At 43.5% G+C, this 20,457-nt stretch overlaps 1 protein-coding gene across 4 annotated transcripts in view; it reads left to right on the forward strand.

Annotated features, from left to right (window-relative positions):
- The window catches only part of rbms3 (RNA binding motif, single stranded interacting protein), a 182,846-nt gene that overhangs the window by 48,084 nt on the left and 114,305 nt on the right, over window positions 1-20,457 (forward strand). The window contains exon 1 of one of the 4 annotated variants that reach the window (XM_056761603.1): window positions 4,564-5,483. The exons of 2 other annotated variants lie outside the window; for them this stretch is intronic. In XM_056761603.1, the coding sequence (XP_056617581.1) occupies window positions 5,409-5,483 (75 nt within the window). In that variant the 5' untranslated portion in view covers window positions 4,564-5,408. Of the gene's footprint in view, window positions 1-4,563; window positions 5,484-20,457 lie in introns of those variants that run through there. One more of the 4 variants, XM_056761604.1, reaches the window with a different exon arrangement.

Here is a 20,457-nt window from a genome sequence, read left to right on the forward strand (position 1 = left end):
TGCTTTTCTCTCCACAAGCTCTCTTATTATATTTCACTTAAACCGTCCTTTACAAGTCTCTAGAAATCCCCGCACACATCCGCTCAATCACCCGTTCCGCTCTCCTCTTCAGAAAAGCTCGCTGTAGCGCCGCCACTTTCTAAAATGACACACTTAAGGAAGCGTAGGATGAAATCAGTCATTTGAAGAGCAGAAGATGTGTCTGGTGTGAATCTGTGACCGTTTTTTGCCGGCAGAACATCTCATAAGTGCGCCGCTGTGCTGTGGGTCGCCCAGTGTGAGATTAGAGGAACTCTATTAAACTTTATGGCTGGGAGTCTAAGCGCGGGGAACAAAGCTGTGTGAAATGAACCTCGGCTACCCCGAGACTTAACAAGGCGCTCACGAGTGATAAAACACGCTGGGACGTTTTCAGGGTACGGGTTGGGGGGTGTTTTCGAGCCCTCCTACTATACTAGTGTTTCAAAACACTGAGCACTGCTTTGGGAGTGCGTTGACATATTATGGGCGTTTCGTGTACTACGTTCTGATTTTTCTGTGTAAAGAATGGTTTCAAGACAGCTAGTGCACTAAGCTTATGTGGGCACTTGGGAATCACATTTTAAAGTGATCGTACGCCAAAAAATGAATTCTTCATTTTCTCACCCTCTTGTTATTTCAAACTTGTTTGACTTTCTTACGCAGAACACAAAGTACATTTTGAAGAATACCAAACAACGGCTGTACTCGTTGACTTCTTTTGTACAGAATAATGGGTCACTAGTTATCACTGTTGTTTGGTTTCCAACATTCCTCAAAATATCTTCTTTTGTGTTCTGCAGAAGAATGAAAATTATACAGCTTTGGAAAGACTTAAGTTTGAGTAAGTGATGAGAGACTTTTTCGACTTAAAGGCAATCAAATACGTGCCTGACACTACCAATCCCAAACGCTCTCGGAGATACTCAGATTGCAAACTATATGCTTTCAGATTTTTACATTCCATTGTTTGCAAACAATGAGCCATAGATAAGAAATGAATATTAATGAGGCCAAAGATTGTTGTGATGAATCGTGTCGGTGAGGTCTGATGGCAAATTGATTATGAATGCGTGTCGGATGCACTTCTTTGCAATCTTTTTCTCATTAGTTTCTCGCATGCTTTCCCTCTCGCGCTCTCTCTTTCCTCACTGCATGATTGATGGTATTGTGGCTTTTATCTCAGGTAAGCCTGTGCTTTCTACTTATCTAGCTTGACTGTCACTGGACGAGAAAGGTGTTTGCTAGCAGTGCGCAGACAGCAGATTGGCTGGGCCGGAGCCAGGTGGGATAAACCCCCAGGTGGTGGGTACTCTGGCCAACGCGGCTGTGAAAAAATAGCAGGCGATCTATCCAAAAGTATTTTTAAATTTTTTAAAGATACCTCTGGATGTGCAAAAACTGACGTCATGCTGGAGGTGGTTGCCAGGGCATTTCTATGTGGCTGTCGAGATGTGTTGGGTGGTTCCTAGGGCATCACAAGGTGCTTAAGGGCCAAAGTTAAGAGGAAAACCCAAACTTTGGTCTAGTAGCTTTTTCTACATAAGGGTCCGTAAGCCACAGACAACAACTTCTTGTTATTTAACTTGTGTATATGTGATACATGATAAAGTCTAACCTTAAAGCTTTCTGACACCTCCCTACATGCAACGCCAATCTTCAAAGTATATTCAGTATAATTGACATAATGTTACGAGGAAACTTTTTGTGTGCAAACAAACAAAACTAAGACTATATTCAAAGACTTCCAGATTTCAGATAGTTTCCAGCGCGTGTTCCCGAAAGCCAGACAACAGAGCATCCGGTGTCAGCATCGCTCGACGCATCCACGATCTGACGTAGAGCTGTGTGATCAGAATGCGAATGCTTTTATGTGGCTCGTGCGTTTGGTTGTGTTGCAATCTATGGAGCAGTCGGAAAGGTTCCAAAACGACCTTCATTTGCCTTTAAAGTGTGAAGTACATGACATGGTGAAGAAAATAGTGTAAGTCTTTTTCTCCTTTTACATACAGCACTGGTCTCTGAATGACTCTTCAATATCACTTTTTCCTTCCATCCAAGAGACACAATTATCCAATATTTCTTTTTTTTGTGCCCATGAATGAGTGCAGCCGATATGCTGTGTTTTCCCAGCTGTGCTCCAGTCCAGATGAGAGCACTTTTTCTTCTTTCCTTCAGGCTTTTTTGCGAATGGTACCCCTGAGTTGCAGGGAGCGTGTCCAGCTCCATTTGCCGGATTCTTTGAAGACCGTAGCAAGAACAATTACAGAGTCATGGCAGCAGTCCCGTTCTGTGAGCGTGTACTCACGCTAAGCCTGCGCAGTTACTTCAGGAAAACCTCAAACCATTAGGCGGAGTAAGAAAATAAAAAGACACTTCATTTACATTTGTTTACCTCACAATGAAACATGTCGAAGTACTTTAAACAATATGTCTATGTCAAGCATAGCTGTTTAAAATATTATAAGAAACTTACATATGTATTTGACTTCTATCAGACAGTGAATGTGTTCTCATTAGGCACATCATGTTCCAATTTGTTTGTGTGTGTTGGGATAAAAGTCTGAAGGAGGCACTCAAGCCATATGTAGGGACCAGAATACTGTGATGTAATGTTAATGTATGGCTATTAAGGCTGTCACACATGTGTTTTTCTATTTCTTGGAGTTTTTTGGATTAGTTTGGACCTCTTTTGTTGCATCTGTTTGAACGATAATTTAGAATGTTGAAGTCAGTTGGATCAGAGGGAATAAACCTTCAAAAGGACGTCTGTTGAGAGAGAGGCTATCACAGGGATGATAAAGGGATAGTTCACACAAAAAATGAAATTTATTTTATCGTTTGCTTAGCCTTGTGTCATTCCAAACCTGATTGACTTTCTTTCCTGTGCAAAACACAAAATCATTTGAAGAACATTGGTAACCAAACAGTATTGGGCCATATTGACTTCCATCATAGAAATATCATCTTTTGTGTTCCACAGAAGAAAGCGTCATATACAGGTTTTGCACGAAATAAGGGTGAGTTAACGCTGCCTAAATTTTGGGGTGAACTGTCCCTTTTCATAAAAATAGGAATTATGTTTTTTGACAAAACTAAAATTATAAGTGGAGCAAAAAAAGTGATTATAGAAATAATATGATATGACTTTTCTGTAACTTGCACTGGGGTTTGGTGTTCTGTGTGTTAAAGACCCCCCTCCCTCCCACTCTCAGTCTCTCTCTCGCTCTGTCTCCCCCTCTCTCTCTCTCTCTCTCGCTCTCTCTCTCGCTTCCTCCCTCTCTCTCTCCCCCCTCTCTCTCTCTCTCTCTCTCTCCCCCCTCCCTCCCTCCCTCCCTCTCTCTCTCTCTCTCTCTCTCTCCCCTCCCTCCCTCCCTCCCTCCCTCTCTCTCTCTCTCTCTCTCTCTCCCTCTCCCCTCCCTCCCTCCCTCCCTCCCTCCCTCCCTCCCTCTCTCTCTCTCTCCTCCCTCCCTCCCTCTCTCTCTCTCTCTCTCTCTCTCCCTCTCTCTCTCTCTCTCTCTCTCACTCTCTCCCCTCCTTCCCTCTCTCTCTCTCTCTCTCACTCTCTCCCCTCCTTCCCTCTCTCTCTCTCTCTCTCTCTCTCTCTCTCTCTCACTCTCTCCCCTCCTTCCCTCTCTCTCTCTCTCTCTCACTCTCTCCCCTCCTTCCCTCTCTCTCTCTCTCTCTGCATTCCAATCATAGTGATGAGAATGTTTGACTCACCTCACACACCTCACTTTGCTTCCCCCCGCACTGCAGAGTTCTGCGAGACCCTGTCTTAATGAAATGTTATCTTCGCAGATTACCGTTTATTTGGTCACCGTTCCTTTCACTCCACTGCAGTCTTTAGGCACAAATTGCTGGAGATCTCATAATTGCCTCCGTGAGCCTGCAAACCATTAAAATCAGCTTTTTTTGCTTTGTGGTATCTTGTCGCTCCCTATCTCGTGAAACACAGGCAGTATCTTAAAAACAAACATGTCAAAACACGGATCAAAGTGTGCATACATAAATACAATCACATTGCTTGTGGAATAAAGCATCTGTTTTTTATCACCCATATTTAACAGGGTTTCAATTTCCGGATACTTTAAATATGTAAGAGCTTATTGCTGTATGAAAGAATGTCATTCACGGCCATGCCCTCATGTACCACTGTGCATGTCAGTGTGTCAGTATGTCAGTGTATCAACCAATGCAAAGCTGCCAGCGTGTGTCAGACGAGAGCAAAGAAACATCTCACAGCCCGTCATTTTTTATTTATCGAAGAAAGTGAGGTTAAAAATACACCCTCTGAAAAAACAGTGCAGTGGTTAAAAACGACAGCAGGTGAGGGAGAGTCTCTGGTTGACCAGTAGGGGGCCTCGGCTCCTTGCTGTGATGCCTCTGTCCCCTCCCCCTGAGTGTGGGAGTAAGTCATACTCTTCTGCACTAGTGAAGCCGTGCGGTGGGCGGCCGCTCTCTCAAACAGAGATAGGCTGTTTAAGACACTCCCCCTGCCTGGGAGTGGTGCATCCAGCCTCGGTCCTGCCCACCCCGGTTGTGAAGGAGGAGGAACTCTGCGCTGCCCGAGCTGATCCCTTCAATCTTACCCACAGTGTGGAGCAGCCGGCAGCGCACACACACTCACACACTCTCACACACACTCACATTCACTCTCGCACACACACTCGCGCACAACAAAGCGGGCAGACGAGGGAGGCAGAACCAGAAAAGAACATCACAGAGAACAACAGCGCCGTGCGCCACGCTCGCGCCTGGACTTTTTCGGATACTGCAGTGTGCCTGGAGTTTGTGCCGTTTCCTGTGTGGCTCGTAGGCTTCTCCAGTCCCGTCAGCTGTGTGTGCAGAGATCCAAATCCGCCGACTGTCTACATTGCTGCTTTGTGCGTCAGCTAGACGGAACAAAGTGTGCGACTAGGATATCTGACAACCTCCTTTGGGAACTGACGCTGCTCCGACTGTCAAAGAGCAAGAGAGAGAGAGAGAGAGAGAAAGTCAGGGCATGAACAGGAGACCAGAAGCCGGCTTTCCAGAGAAGTGATCGCCACAGTGACCCCCTCCTTTTCCCTCACCTCCCTTCCTCTCCTCTCTCCCGTGCTGCTCCTTCTCTATTCGTGCGCACCTCCGCTGGTATCCCATCCTCGTCCCTCCGTTCTCCCTCCATCACCTCTTACTCCCCTTCTTCGGAAGACAGTGTGAGCGGAGAGGCACGGCACCAACGCGCGCCGGCGTCCTTATCATCCCATTCTCTCTCTCCGTTCTCCTTCGGCACCACCTCTCACACGGATCTAGCCTCCAGCTGCGGAACCAGGAGGAGAGGCTTTTTAGAGTTGTCGGATCCCACGCGAGTCTCCGTAACCAGCTACAGCCAAAAAGATTCCAGCTACATGGGCAAACGTTTGGAACAGCAACCAATGTACCCCCAGTACACTTACTATTACCCCCACTACCTTCAGACTAAGGTAAGTTGATTGTTTGGTTAACGGTTTGGCGACGATCGTCTTTCTCTTGGTACGTTTTGGGGGTTTTACATCCACACCCTTTGACACTTAAACCACATGGTGCTTGTCATTGGTCATAAGGTGTAAGAGTGCACGGTTAGCAAGAACACACCCACACAAACTCATGATCCTGAGATTTGGTTCCCTCAGCTCTGTAGTCGGGGCTGGAGGGAGTTAAATAATTGCATCCATCTCTCTAAGCCCCTACACCACCCGGACGTGGAGAATTGATTACCACGCGTTGATCGATAGTGCCGAGATGCTATCGGGGAGCTGGTGATCTCGGCCTCCCCGTGTGATTCATGAATGTTTTTATGCAGCGCGCCCCATAAGAAGCCAGCACTCGTGTTACACGTGCCAATGAAAGTGAGAGAGGGTTGCGATTGGATCGGGCCAAAAATGGCTGTCAGAACAAAGGGTGAGATTAAACGGAGTAAGATGCATTTTTAAGATCAACTTGCATAGAGGAACACAGAGAACGGGAGGAGAGGGAAATTTCTCTCAATGGAAGGGTTTTGGAAGGGTCGCTTGCACAACATTGAACAAATATGCGAGCGTTCCCAAAAGACACAGGATGTACAGCGGTGGCCAAGTCACTCTCCATCAAGAATGTGTTTACGACCTCTCTCTTTCCCTCCTCCTCCCGTGTTAGTCAACGTTTGGTCAAAGTTGCCCTAACTTGATCGGACCTTTCATTCTTCTGTTTCGTATCTGCTGCTAGCAACAGGCACCATATCGTGCATCAATACAAGCGCTCGCAATCTCCTCCCAACCTTCAAGGTCAAGTCAAATTGGATCTCACCCTCTTCCGCTGTCTAATGAGTTTTTCAGTGTCTCTGAGGGATGGGAGGGCCGGTCTCGCAGATGATGTTTTTATACAGTCTTGTTGCAACCAAAAGTCCTCAACAAACTCGCTTCCGTGATCTTTCTCGAAGCATTATGGGTAGTGCCAGAGCGCTGTGTGTAGAAGGTCAGATGACCAAATCTGGGAATAATTATTGATCTGCAGATTATCGAAGATGGAGTTTTTTTGGCACCGGCTCAGAGTTTCAGATTTCAGTTCGGTCTCGGCTGTGAAGAATGAGGACCTCGTGCAAGTGCGCATGAACGCGCCGGTCAGCACGAGTCCGATTGCATATGTGTGTGCATGTGTGTGTGATTGGGGATGTAAATGGCCTGTTATTAATCTTGATTCTAGCGTGCTCTCTGAGTGGAGGCATTCCTCCGGGGGAAATCAATCATGTGGGGGGAAGAGGGGCAGCTGACACACAATCACTACCCTTCCTCTCTCTCTCTCTCTCTCTCTTTCTCTCTCTCTCCCTCTCCCTCGCTTTTTCTCTCTCTGCTCTAATAACGCTGCACGCTCAATCAGAGGCAAATGTTAAGCAGGGGAAATTATGATGCTACAGTAAGCCGTTAATGTCGAGATTCAGCAGTTTTGTTCAATTATATGAAGACCCTTGTATGTAAATGATGTGTTTTGGTTCAAGCAGGTTCAGAGGAAAGTGAAACGTGAAACGAAACTCATCCATTATTTTATAATGTGGGTCATACGTATCACAGCACATCAAATTAGGTGCAAATAATATCAGGCCTCGGAGCGAAATGCAAGCAGCAGGTCACATTTTTGGGTTCTCTCACTTCTGTTGCATGCGATCGGATGGTACTGTATTTTCTGTTTTATACTAAATCAAGAGGGGAAATTCTAGGGCGCTTCACGTTCGGCAGAGCTCTAATAGAGCGCTTGACGGATAGAAATGCATAAAGTACTTTTTAGGGGGCGGAAACGGGGCAGACAGTTTAAAATCAATTGGGAGAACAGCAAAGTGGATTTCTGAACTAGACATGCCTCTCTAAAATCTCATTGGTCGGTAGATGCCTACATCGCAGCACGCTGCAGCAAAAGTTGCGTTCTTGTGACGGAATCGCTGGATTTACAACTCCCTAATGCAGATATCTGTACGCTACCATGGCACCCTCCCCCTTAAGATTGCCGCTTTGAGCATGGACGGATATATGTGTGTGGGCTTGAGGTATCTCTGACAGCAATCATACACCAGTGGGATATAAAAAACAATTTAAGGGAGGTAATTCCCCCCCCCCCCCGTATTGTGTCAACACAGGCCAGTGGGGCCTCTTCTTCCATTCAATCAGCAGCAAGTCCAAGCTTTACGGTGTGTGTGATGTTTTAAAAGAAGGGAGAGAGAGCTAGAGCTGTGAGATTGGGTGTGCGAGCGAGTGTGTGTGTGTGTGTGTGTGTGTGTGTGTGTGTGGTGTTCAGTTTCACTCGGTGGGGTCAGCTTTATGTACAGCAGAAATAACATCCAGTGGGCCGTTTAAACCTCTCCTCTCAGCAGGAGCGCTCGCTAACTGCCCTGCAGTGAGGTGACATGCAGCTCAGTCCCGCTGCATTATGGGAAACGGTGCATATGTGTGGCTCATTATATTCCACGGCTCTCAATGTCATTTTGGATTATTACACTGTGATATTTATTTCCGCTTGTGGATAATTACCAGTGCTTCATATTCCTCTAGTGGCACTTATTTGGTATCACAAAGCTGAAACGCTCTCATCTTTCCTCCTCCAAACAACCTTCATCTCAATAATTAAACCTGTTAATGGATGAGCAATTTTCAGGTGCTAGCAGCTATTTGATTTGGGGTGTTTAAATCTATTGTCATTTAACAGGTGAAAGGACGGATTAAAAAGCACAAACATATTCAGCCGTTTCACATTTCGGGCCCGAATTATATTTAATCTTGTGAATAATTGGCTTGATGTTGTTTGCAAATGTGAGGAGATGTGCAGTTTATCAGATATTGTTGGAAAACTGACCGCTTGGCCCGTACAGCGCTCTCCCTCTGAGAATAGAATACATTACTCGTAATAACATTACGTGACGTTGGGCTACACGCCTGTTTCTAAAAATCAAATATTTGGTGAGGTCTTTAGCGCTCTAATGTGTTTTTTGTGTGTTTTGCCACAGAGGTCTTTCTGGAGGCGAGTCATAATGAGAGATGCAGAAACGTGAACTTGTGAGAGTGCAGGCGCATTGTACGCGTGTGTGAATTATACATGTAAACCCTTCCGTCAGAAAAGCCTGCGTTGTAAAGTACTCACTGGAAGTGTCTGCGTGGAACCGAGCTGGGATGTCATAGTGCAGAGAGTGATAAATTATGCTTGTCTGCGAGTAATTATTCTGTTAGCATTCAAATTTGCGTATCAACCAAAATGTGTTTAGTTTAAAGATGCCACTGCATGTTTTCAACAAAAAAATGTGATCTTTTTTGTATTAGTGTCTAACAGACTGCCACAGTAAATGTTCTGCATCTGCCTTTCGCAATAGTTTGTGATTATATTGTTAAAATGTATTTACTGCAACAGAAAAACATGGCGCTTCATTTTGAGATGTTGTAGTGATGCTTTCCGTTCACAGACCGACTGGACATAAATCTTTTATAATTTTAGTTTATAAATATATTTTAATGTGATTTGAAAACGTATCACATATCGCATTTTTCTGCAGTATTTTTGCAAACCCACTATATATCTTGTTCTAGTTTTGTCAAAGTTCACTGAAGGATATCGCTGATGTTCTTTCCTGGTATTTATTTTTTGTCATAAATCATTATTATTACTCACCCTTTGGCATAGGGTTTTGCAAATATCTAACCGATAAAAAGCATTAAAAAGTCGACTTTGATAACATGGTATTTTATCCTTAAAAAAGTACAGTGTTTTTTCCATTTCCAGAAAAAGAGTGAATTTGGACATACAAGCTTTCAGAAGGACAGCGTTGATATGTTTTTCATGCTTTAAAGTTTCTATATGTTAAACACCACTACGCAAGATATGTTATCAAAATAATTCAGAGGGTGACGGTCACAACTTCTTCAGTTATTGTTTAATAGTATGTATACTGGCTCCATCAGTAAACCGTCAAATATTTGCGTGAGGGGCGTTACTACAACGAGCGTTTCATATTTTTAGTGCATTAATGTTCTGCTCCTCTTCTGTCTTCCTCTCTTCCCTCCCTTTTCCTCTCTCTCTCCCACTGTGTCCTGGGCATTATTTCCGACCATCTGTTCAGAGGGGTGGGGTTGACTCTAAAAACGAGGAACATACTTGGCAAGCACACCCCGATAGGTGGATAAAATTTGATGCCCAATATTGTTCTCGTTTCAGGGGAGAACTGCTCCGCATTAAATACCAAGATGAAACGAAATGCACAAAGCGCACGAAAGATCTGTTTGTAGCAGTGCATCAGTATTTTCTGGCCGGTTCTGAAGGTGAAATGTGTTCTAGATTTTCAGTTCTTGCATCAGAGAGCAAATGCTTTTATGTACATCCAGCGACACGAAACGAAATTAAGAAACTTTTTCGTCACTCAGCCTAGTTCTTGTATGAATTGAAGATGGATAGTTTGAGCTCCAAGTAACAATAAATAGCACAATTCAGATAAACTTTGTTCTAAATAACCATTTATCTCCATGTGCCCTCCATTGGATCTCATTGGTGTTTGAGATACTAAGTCAAGTTTATGAACTATTACTCGAAATAATGTATTTCGTGATCATCGATTTATTATTTTTGCAAATCCTTTTTGTGGTCACTCTCGAGAAAGCAGCAAGCATTTCCAGTATTTATCCATGACCATCGCTGACGTGCACGTGTCCCGAACTATAATGAGGCGATCTGATCGGGCTAGTTGGTTTGTGTGAGCTTAAAGAGAAAGGCTCTGGTCCTGAGGTAATGGCCCTGCTGCATTTTTAATAGAGGACCTCTTTGTAACAACCCCGGCCTGATGGATTCTCCCCTTTTAAGGGCCTTGCCATTTCTTTTTTTACACACAGCTTGCTTTTAGGCCACTGGCGTAAGTGCTTGACAAAGCCTGTGTTCTGGGATAAATGGTTGAGGAGGAATGAGCCAAAATCACGGAGGCTGCGGCAACGCGGGGACTCATCAGCGTTTTACTGTTGATGTCTGTCCTGTTCCTCGGTGAAGCTGTCGCTGCCGGGCTTTCCGTTCAGCAGTGAATCTCTGAGATAAGTATGGAGCGAAGGTTTAGTTAGAGCCGGAGTGATATTTAGAGAGCCCTTTATAGAGACGAATAAAGATCTGTAGTGGCTTCTGGAAAGGGATGGTGTTTTTCGTGACAGCGAATAATCTCGATGTAAAAGATTACGTAGAAGGCTATTGTCAGTGGTTGTGTATGTGTGTAATTTGTGGTTTAATGCATTACGAGTCATAATTAGTGGTTAGGAACGCCGCTCACACATATGAGAATGAGAGCATGAGCATGGAGCAGTTCGGCTTCTGTGAAACGCCATCAGAAGTGCTCGCCACTCGATTTCGAGGAATAGAAAAGCGATGCTGGGGGTGCCGTAGTGCCTTTCAGATGGTCCTATCATCTTCTCCACTCCCCAAACCGCCTCCCCCTCCCCAACACTATCATCTAGAGACCGTTTCCTCCTGAAAGCAACCCGGTCGAAGCCAAGGACAGTGTAGGCGAGTCTAGGTGTCATAAATCCTGGAGAACACGGTCCTCAAGGATTCCACCGCCCCCACCCCCTTGGCCTCGTCTCCCACCGTTTCTGCGTCGAGGAAATGTGCACACGAGGCTCCAAACACAGACCTTTTTAGTGTCAGGAGAACCTCTCATTAGAAGATACAGATACAGCGATACTTACACACCATAACCGTATCCAGTTCTCCACGGTCTGGCTCAGAAACAGACCACAAAAAGGTACATTAAAGACCACTTTGGGAAAGGTCATATGTTTTGGCCCCGTTTTCAAGCCGATGAAGACCGTAAAGGTGCCATTCCAAAGCATGTTTTCCTGCTTTTGCTTTCCCAGTCGTATAAAGACAGTTTGGGGTCTCTGAAATGCCCAGGGAGCAGATGATGATTCAATAAAGACTTCCCCACGCCTGCGGAGGCTGCTTGGGGTTGGCATGGCGGCAAGCGCGCTGCCTGGGATTAGCCTGTGTAAACAGTGCTTTTGTTGGGTTTCGCTTGAATTAATTTGCTCGCCCCATGTGCTTTTATCAGGATAATTTGTGCGGCAGACACTCAAAGTCTTGTCCAAACACATCCCCAGGCTCAGGGCTAAATGCAGAGCTAGTAATGACACTCAAATGCGTGTCGTACCCTTTCTCCAAACTTCCCGTTATGCTGAAGTTGTGAGCTCATGAGATTTCTTTGACGTTCAGGGGAATCACTGCTTTGAACTCCGTTACGGCCCTTTTAATATTTCTTTTTCAGCACATTTGCTTCTTACCTGCAACCCAGTTTTTAGGCAGACTCTAAAAGCATTGATGAGTATTTAAATTTAATGTCAATATTTTTTTAGTATAAAAGTTATCACCATGGCGAGATAAGAAATGTGCGCTTTGTTTAAACTACATGTTTGCAGTTGTTACTCATTATTTAAAGGCGAACTATATTGGCACTCACGCAAATAAAATATACTATCCCGTGTATTTATCCTCAATAAATTAAATCATTTAAGATATGTTTGAAAATATACCATATAATAATACAATCTCAAAATATTACAATATACATAGAAAAACACATTAAACATAATGAATTTTCTTGGTTCCTTGGTTTTCTTGGACTTAGTTCCAATGCAAATGTATTATTCAGTGTATTGTGTTATATTTCCTAGTATATTCCCATATATTTTAATTTAATAAGGGAAAGGCTATATTTTTAAAACAATGACAAACATGAAGCTTGATGATTTGTGATGGAGCGTGGAATGATGGGATTTCTCATCTGGTTAAAACTTTGTTGGAAATATTTGGAATAATGTGAACACAAGTGATTAAAATATATAACACATAAAAAAGTGTCTTTAAGTGAACTAGACAGAGAAGCCATGTGTAAATAATAATATCATTTACAGAAGAAATGTGGATTTCATGTAAATTTCAATTGAAATGGTCGAGCAGGGCTTTCGTTTGTTTGTTTATTTATTTGTTTGTATGTTAGTAACGCTTCCTCTTTTTTCATTAGCTGGTTGGTTGTAGATTCAGCTGTGCTTGTTAGTTCTAGCATCCTTGAAGGTCTCTTGAATTGCTGCTGGAGGTGTGAGGTGATGAAGAAGCCCAGACTGGACTTATTAGCAAAGCTGTCTTTCACACAACAGCACCCTGATCATAACTTCTAAAGCTCCCTCAAACTGCTGAGCAACACTATTGAGTGAAAGAGGAAATGACAGATCAGAGCCGTGGCCTAGTGGTTACCGCGTGTGGTCTGGTGTGTGGTGGTATTGTGACATTGTGGGTAATGTGAGTTCAAGTTATCCATGCATCATTTCAACCATCATGTCCCAAAAGGTACGTTTTATAGCTTGAAGGGTTGCTCTCATATAGCTTCAGCATTTGATGTTTATAAAAAATTAAAATAGAGGCAAATGAGAAAATGTACAGCTAGAGCTTACAGCTATAAAATATGATTATAGGATAACATAGTTTTGTCGTCGAAGAAATAAGAAATGTTTGTTTGTGAAATATCTCTAGTTTTGAGTGCAGCAGATATTGAGTTGAGATCTCTCCCTGCAACTCCAGAGGAGTGTGTGCTGCCTAGAAACTCCACGATTATCCATTTGATCTCCATTTTATCTTATTGCTGCCTCGGAGAAACAATAGAGATTTTATAGAAATCTCAATTGTGATTTTTATTTCCTGTAAAGCCCCTCCCTTATCTAGCTATTACTTTCTGCCTTCTCTAGCAACGGCTGAAGTAGCGACAAAGCACCTTCAAAAGGACAGCCAGGGAGGGAAATGTGTCGAGACGTGCACACTACAGGAAGTAGACGACAGAATTGGCCCCACAGATGCTATTAACAATTTGACATCATCCTTAAAGGCACACAACAGTTATGTGCAGCTGCTTTGCTGTCGCCTTAAAAGTTACGGTAGGCACTTTGCCGCATTCATGTGATGCATATTTTATTACCTTCGCCAGCATTATGAATGATTGAGTTCCTTTGTGCGCACAGCACCGCTCGGCTGCGGCCAGGTCTCGCTCTTAGCATGACATTCTCTTAAAGGGACAGTTCACACAATTATGAAAAATCTGTCATTCGTTCAGCCTCGGGTTGTTCCAAACCTGTATACATTTCTTTGCACTGATAAGGAGATACTTTGAAAAATGTGGAAACCGAAATGTTCTGGGACACTAGACACTTCAATTGCAAAATATCGTTCCTTTTTTTTAAAAGGTGGGTGAATGAATGCGAACAGAATTTTCATTTCGGTTTAACTTTTGCTTTTATAACAAAACAGGCTCCCCAAATTATTCCAGGGCTTTGCCCTCTTCGTCCTTTCAAGCTAGCATGGCTTTGTTTGAAATGCTGGCCCAGGCTCTTCCCTCTGCACCCAGATTGTATTTCCGCAAGCCGGTCGCAGGGATGAGATGCATTTAGCCGGCTAAAGGGGTTCTAGGCACGAAAAATAGCTTTTGTTGAAGCACAAGCGCTTTCATCTTACTCTGCGGCAGCCAGAAAGCAGAAGGGCCTTTTGGGGGAGATGTTAAACTTTAAAACGTCTTTTAAACTTTTTCTGACGCGTTCCATCCCCGCATTTATATTCCGCTACACTGCATCTATCTTCCATCCGCTTCGCTCTCCTTCAAACTGCCCTCGGCTTAAAAAAAACCTGCGCTTAAACGCTCACCCACGAGTCGCGCCGCTGATTGGGGTGTTGTTGTTTCTGCTAGAAATGGTGGGCGGTTTGACAAATAGGTGTAAGAGGAGAGAGGACGTGAGAGGGGGATGTCAGGGACAGCGTGCTAATGGCCTGGCGGACACATTCCATGAGAGAATGTGTGTAGGGGCGCGCCGCGCACCATCTCGCGCTAACATCTCACTCGCGGCGTAATAGACAACATTTGTTTAAAGAAAACTGGGATCCCGTAACAGCCAATTAGAGCACATATTGACATTCAAGAAGGAAGGCGTCGCTTCCGTGTGCACGTTTGCATGGCTCCAGGATCGAGTGCATGTTTGCGGGGTTGAATTGAACTCGCGGGCGCCAGCAGGCGGGTCAGAATAAGAGGTCGGGGAGAGTCTTGGGTCACAGTCACTCTAAGTGTCTGAACCTAATTAAACTGCAACCGCATACGCAAACACACACACACTCAAATTCGGTACATCCTAGTCTTATTAATGAGCCTATCACTGTCTGAGACCAGCATCTCGTGTCTCTAGCTCCCCCCGCACACACACACACACACACACACACACACACACTAATGGGTCTGCTCACTTACTGTCCTCTCCTCTGACACACAGCCCTCTCAAAGCGGAGAGCTCTGCAGATGGGCTGCCAGATAAATCCACAGATGTGACTGCAGCTCAATCATGGTGATAAACAGAGCACCACTGGACATGAGTTGCAGGTTTCTGACTCGTCTGATAATATAGGGAAAGAAAACACAACTTTTGTTTTATTTAAACTGATTACTGAAAGAGTAAGGTACCCTGGTGTTTAAGGCCCGATTCACATTTCGCAGCTGCACTGCGTTCTCCTTTTAATCCAAAGCGCACGGACTTTGTGCTCTCCTGGCGTCTGTCGTCACTAAGCAACCATGGACCACGATAGCCGTTGAGACGAGAAGGTATAATCAAAGGATATAGGGATTGGATGCGGTGAAAATACCTGCAATAACTCTGCTACTAGATTTACTTATGCTGTGATCATGTGTGTCTCCATTTTCATTGATCTGGTCTATATTGGTTGGTTGGTTCTTGTCACATGACCTGCGGTGCGCTTGAGCCTTTCTGAATAGTTGAGATTTTTTCAGCTCGATGCGGCGCTGACGCTCCTGAAAAAAACGCATGCGCGTCGCAACAGCATCGCCCCCTATTTGCCGGGCGTCTACATTTAAAATAAGGAATATGCGCGAAAAGACGCAAAATGTGAATCGGGCCTTAAGCCACAGCTGGTTCAAAACAGCTGGTTTGCTCACCCTCACATCATTCTAAATGTGTAAGAGTTTCTCAGTGAACAACACCGGCCTCCTTTGACTTCCATTGTACGGACACAAGTCCCCTGATACATTTCTCAAAATATCTTCTTTTGTATTCCACCGAAAAAAGATTTAGGTTTATAAGGGTAAATAAAGGATGACATCATTTTCATTTTTGGGTGAGCTTTCCCTTTAAGAACCCTCATTACAGTATTGTACTTGGACATGTAACCTGTTACTAAATATCATGTTTTTAAAGTTATATAATATATTATTATGAGACCATTTCAAAAGTATGAGAAACATCACATGTTTTACGCCTATTTCACAAAATGGCGACAGAGAATGGAAGTATGCTGCCATAGACATTCATTCATTCAGCTTGTTTTCTCACAGGCATTCATTTTATTTAACAAAAGCAAAAGTAGCATTTGTTGTCCGATTTATTCATGGTTTACTGGGAGATGTAAAAATAGGGAAAACAAACTATGTATTTTGAGTGATTATTTATTTAAAGTCTGATATATGTTAGAAAAATCAGCTTAAGGGAGCGCTACATGCCTAACACCGTGTCTACTCTGAACGTTGCATGACAACCTGCTTGTTCTTAATGAGTTTGTCGCGTCTCGCCGCATCCAGTGTGGACAATATTTGAAATTATAATGGGTTCTAATGCGTTTCTAATGTCTTTTGTCGTGTCGTTCGCGTCGGGTGTTGACACGGTGTAACTAAATCTCCGTAACTCTTTTGTGTAGTGAACGGGTCTAGAGAATTGACCGCACAAGCGCTTATCCTACTTCCAGTTTGTACACGTCACGCTGTGAAATAGGTCTATTCTCCAAATGTTCATAAAAATCACAACATCAGTATAAAGCATTAAAAAAACATGTATACAGTTTAAAACAGTATAAAGCAAAGTATATGATAGCATGGTCCTTTTGTTTTGCTTTGTTTTGTAATGCATGTGTTGGTCACTTAATGGATCCGTATACAGACCTCACAGATGCAGATACACATATGAGATGTGAGAGAATAGGAACCATAAACTGTCTTTCTTCTGTAAAATAGAGGCCACAAGCTGCCCGTCTCCCACCGCCAAACTCCTCACGCCTGAGCTGAGCTGAGCTGAGCTGAGCTGGGTTTGCATAATTCAGCAGGGTGGGCAAACCCAGATGATCACGGCACAAAAGCACACGAGAGCCAGAGATGAAGCACCACAGGTGCACACGTATTGCCACGTCTCTGTATTGATCACATCCAATTAAAGGTTTCAAAAGGGGCGTTCGCACATTGTGCACAAAAATGACAACCATTAGAACGCCCTCTTTACATTTTAAACAACTTTTAGTCTTTTTCAACTTTTTAAACCATTACAATGTGAGGTTTGACATGATTTTAGCACAATCCATCTGGCTTATGTCTGTTTGACTTCTGCATTTACATCTGCAATACATAGTTTGCTCATCTGCAATACGTCTTGGAGACATCTGAACGTCTGTAATACATCTACTAAAGATCTTGAGATCTGCTGCATAAATAAACATCAGCTTAACATCTTGGAAAGAGCAGCTTTACATCCATTCTAAATCATAAACACCTCACAGACGTCTTCTAGATGACTATATGAGGTATGACAGCAGACGTCTCCGAGACGTATTGCAGATGTCTTGCAGATGTAAATGCAGATGTCAAATAGACGTGAGCCAGATGTATGTGTGCTATCAGAGGTCATACCAGCTTGATATATTCTGTCATCTTGCAGCAAACACTGAGACGGAGCTCTTTTTGGTTTTCTCTCAGCTTTTAAAACTCGATTCAGTTTCATCTCAGCTCTGCCGACATGAACGTTATACTTTTTTCCTTGAGGATTTTATTACAAATCCTAATGCAGAATGTTGATTGTAAAAAGAAAGGTGCGCTACCTAAAGGCAAATCACATCTCAAGAGCTGGTTTAAGCATAATGGGACAGAGAATCTTCAAAGTCGAGAGTTCTCGCAAGCAGCGGCTCTGGTTTTCTACAAAAGAGAAAGCTTCCTCTGGTCTCCGCAGATGTTATCTGCTCAAATTGGCTCAGTCTGGTCTTTGTCAGGAGTGTGTTCCTCTTTTAATGCGTGGTGGCTGTCTGTTGCGAATACCTCGCTGTTTCCATTGCGGCGCTGGTTTGTGTTAAACATCGACTTGGGAAATAATCCAATATGAGGATAGGGTAACGTCACGGGCAGTTCTGAATGCTTCGGGGGCACTGCAGCTTTATGTACGAGTCAAAAATGTAATGAGACGCAATGAGCATCATTATCTCATAAAGCGTTTGGAGTTCCAAGGATGTAATGAGTTTATAGAGTTAAACGCAGTCGCGTTTTTGTCATAAAATGAACAGGCAGGTCGCGGCCTCTGTTAGAGTAAGAGAGCGATGTGAAGAGGTGCGCATTTTCCGTTGCTTCAGAGCGGGGTCCTTGCAGACTGCAGATTCCTTCTCAGAAGGTTTCGATTTCAAATGCGTCTCGAGAAGTGGAGCGCTGCTCTCGGCCAAATGTTGAGCCTGCGTTACTGGAAACCAGCTGCAAAGGAGACTCCCAGAGGTGTGTGTGCGTGTGTGCGTGTGTGCATGCATTTGTGTGTGTGTTTGTGTGTGGGTGTGTGTGGACTTGGTTTTTATATGTTAGTGTGGAACTAAACGTGTATGCACACCAACTCATGGGGACACGTGTCACTGTGGGGACCAAAATTGAGGTCCCCACTGGCACAAAAGCTTATAAATGGTACAGAACGATAATTTTTGAAAATCTAAAAATGCAAAACGTGTGTGTGTGCCGTGATCACCCCTTACCACCAATTAAACCACAAAGTCTTTTTAAAGAATCAATTATTAATAACAAGAGGTACTTCACAGGAGCTTGCCTTTCTTGTGCCGCCCCTCTCTCTCGTCCACTTGGAATTTGAAATTTCAATTGAACCGTGCTTTATTGCCACAGCAAATATTAACAATGGCATTGCCAGAGCATTTACATACAAATATATACGAAGAAAGCGGCGAGCTATTGCTTTCCTTCACTTTGTCACCGTTCCAAATCATTTATGCATCCTCTCCCCACCCCACCTTCCCGCGGCGCGAAGGCTTTTCTCAGGTAACACTGCTGCATTCCAGCAGAGGACAGCGATACGACCGCATTGTGCTAGACACGCAGAGCCTAGGAAAATCCCCACCCTTGCTTTAATGATGTTGCGAGGGAGCAGCGTGCCATCTACTTTGGTAACCCGATCGGCACATGTATGCTCGTCTGCTGTGAGCTGGTGCACGGGAGCGGTGTCTCCAAGTCTCATGTGGTAGCGTCCGACTAAACAGCACTATCACGCTCTGTGCAGCTCCTAATGGCTCTTGCGGAAAGGGGCCCGGCTCCAGCGGATGTCCGCCGCCTGTTCTGTAATTGCCACTTAGACAGAAGGACAGACACGGGGAGGGCTGGGTTAGCGCGCGCCACCGATGGCTGCGTATATACTGCTCGACTGTTATTATGCAGGAATAATTGGATTTTTTTTCTTTCTGTTCCCTCACTCCCACACTTTTCCATCAAGCATTCAAAGTAGACGAGCCACTGTGACACGACGCCGCGACTCAACCTTGATTACTTGTATGAATGATCACATTGTGTCCGGTGACACAAATATCTGGAGATAATTACATTGAGTGGGTGGGCAAACGACACAGAATTGAATACAGAAAAACAATGTCCACCCCATATTAGATCTAGTTTGGATGTTGAAAAAAATTGAAAACGGTAAATGAATGAAGGCCAGATGACTAAAAGACTGTGTACGGAATCTTTTAGCATGTGAACCTTCGGATACGTGACGGGCGATGCGTGTACAGCCACTGCAAAAATGAAGAGACCAATCCAGTCATGTATTGAATATCAACAGAAATAAACCTCAGGACTGACATATAGTCACAGCAATGTGAAGGACTGTTCACTGACACATCACTGCTGTCCTTCACAAATTTCGATTTTGCCATAAATCGTTATTATTAGTCAACCTTTATGTTTGTCACTGGGTTTTGCAGACATGTAACTAATAAAAATAATTAAAAAGTGACTGTCAACTTTAACAACACTATATGCAATCAATGAAAAAGTTATTTTCATTTCCTCAAAAAAGACAATTTGGAAATACAATGTTTCAGAAGGACAGCGACGATATATAACATTTTGAATTTATCGCTTATTACATGTAAAAACAGTATTGTGTTGATACACTTGATATGAACTTGTTTTTCTTTGCTGCATTCAAGATCTGCAAACATTGCATCTTTTGTTATTTTGACTCCAAATGGATGCAAAAAACACTAACATTGGAATATGGAAGAAATGTTTTCACGAGTTTACAGAATGAAACAAATATTTTCATTTGAATTAAACACCCGTTAATAGTTAATTTAGAAAAACTGAAAAAACATATTTTGTGGGGTCTCTTAATATTTATATGCATTTATGGTTCTGTTCAAGCCAATCCTGATTTGACGATGTGTTAGGTGAGGTTACGGCTTATTTGTATTCCACAGATGTTTTGTAACCTGTGAACCCTGTTTGCATTATTTTATGCAACTGCCAGACATGTGTTTAATGCAAAGACTCCACTCGGTTTGAAAGATCATCTTTGCATTATAAAAGTCCAACGTCTGGACTGCCGCCACGTCCTTGAATGCATGTTCAGATATCTCCCATCAGCTCCACTGAACGTCATCTGCACACCCAGCATGCAACTCAATATGTGGTGATGACATCACATTGCACAGACGAATAGCACACGACACTCACATCTGTGTGCTTTTACCTGTAGGGTGCATTACAGCCAGTGTCAGGAATGTTTTGTTTTATTTACGGACGTTTTTTCTCGTTTCAAATGATAGATTTTTACAGTGATGTGTTAGATCTTACAGTTCTCAGCCATCACAGTA

Source organism: Triplophysa dalaica, chromosome 12, assembly GCF_015846415.1.
Source record: "Triplophysa dalaica isolate WHDGS20190420 chromosome 12, ASM1584641v1, whole genome shotgun sequence".
Lineage (NCBI taxonomy): Eukaryota > Metazoa > Chordata > Actinopteri > Cypriniformes > Nemacheilidae > Triplophysa > Triplophysa dalaica.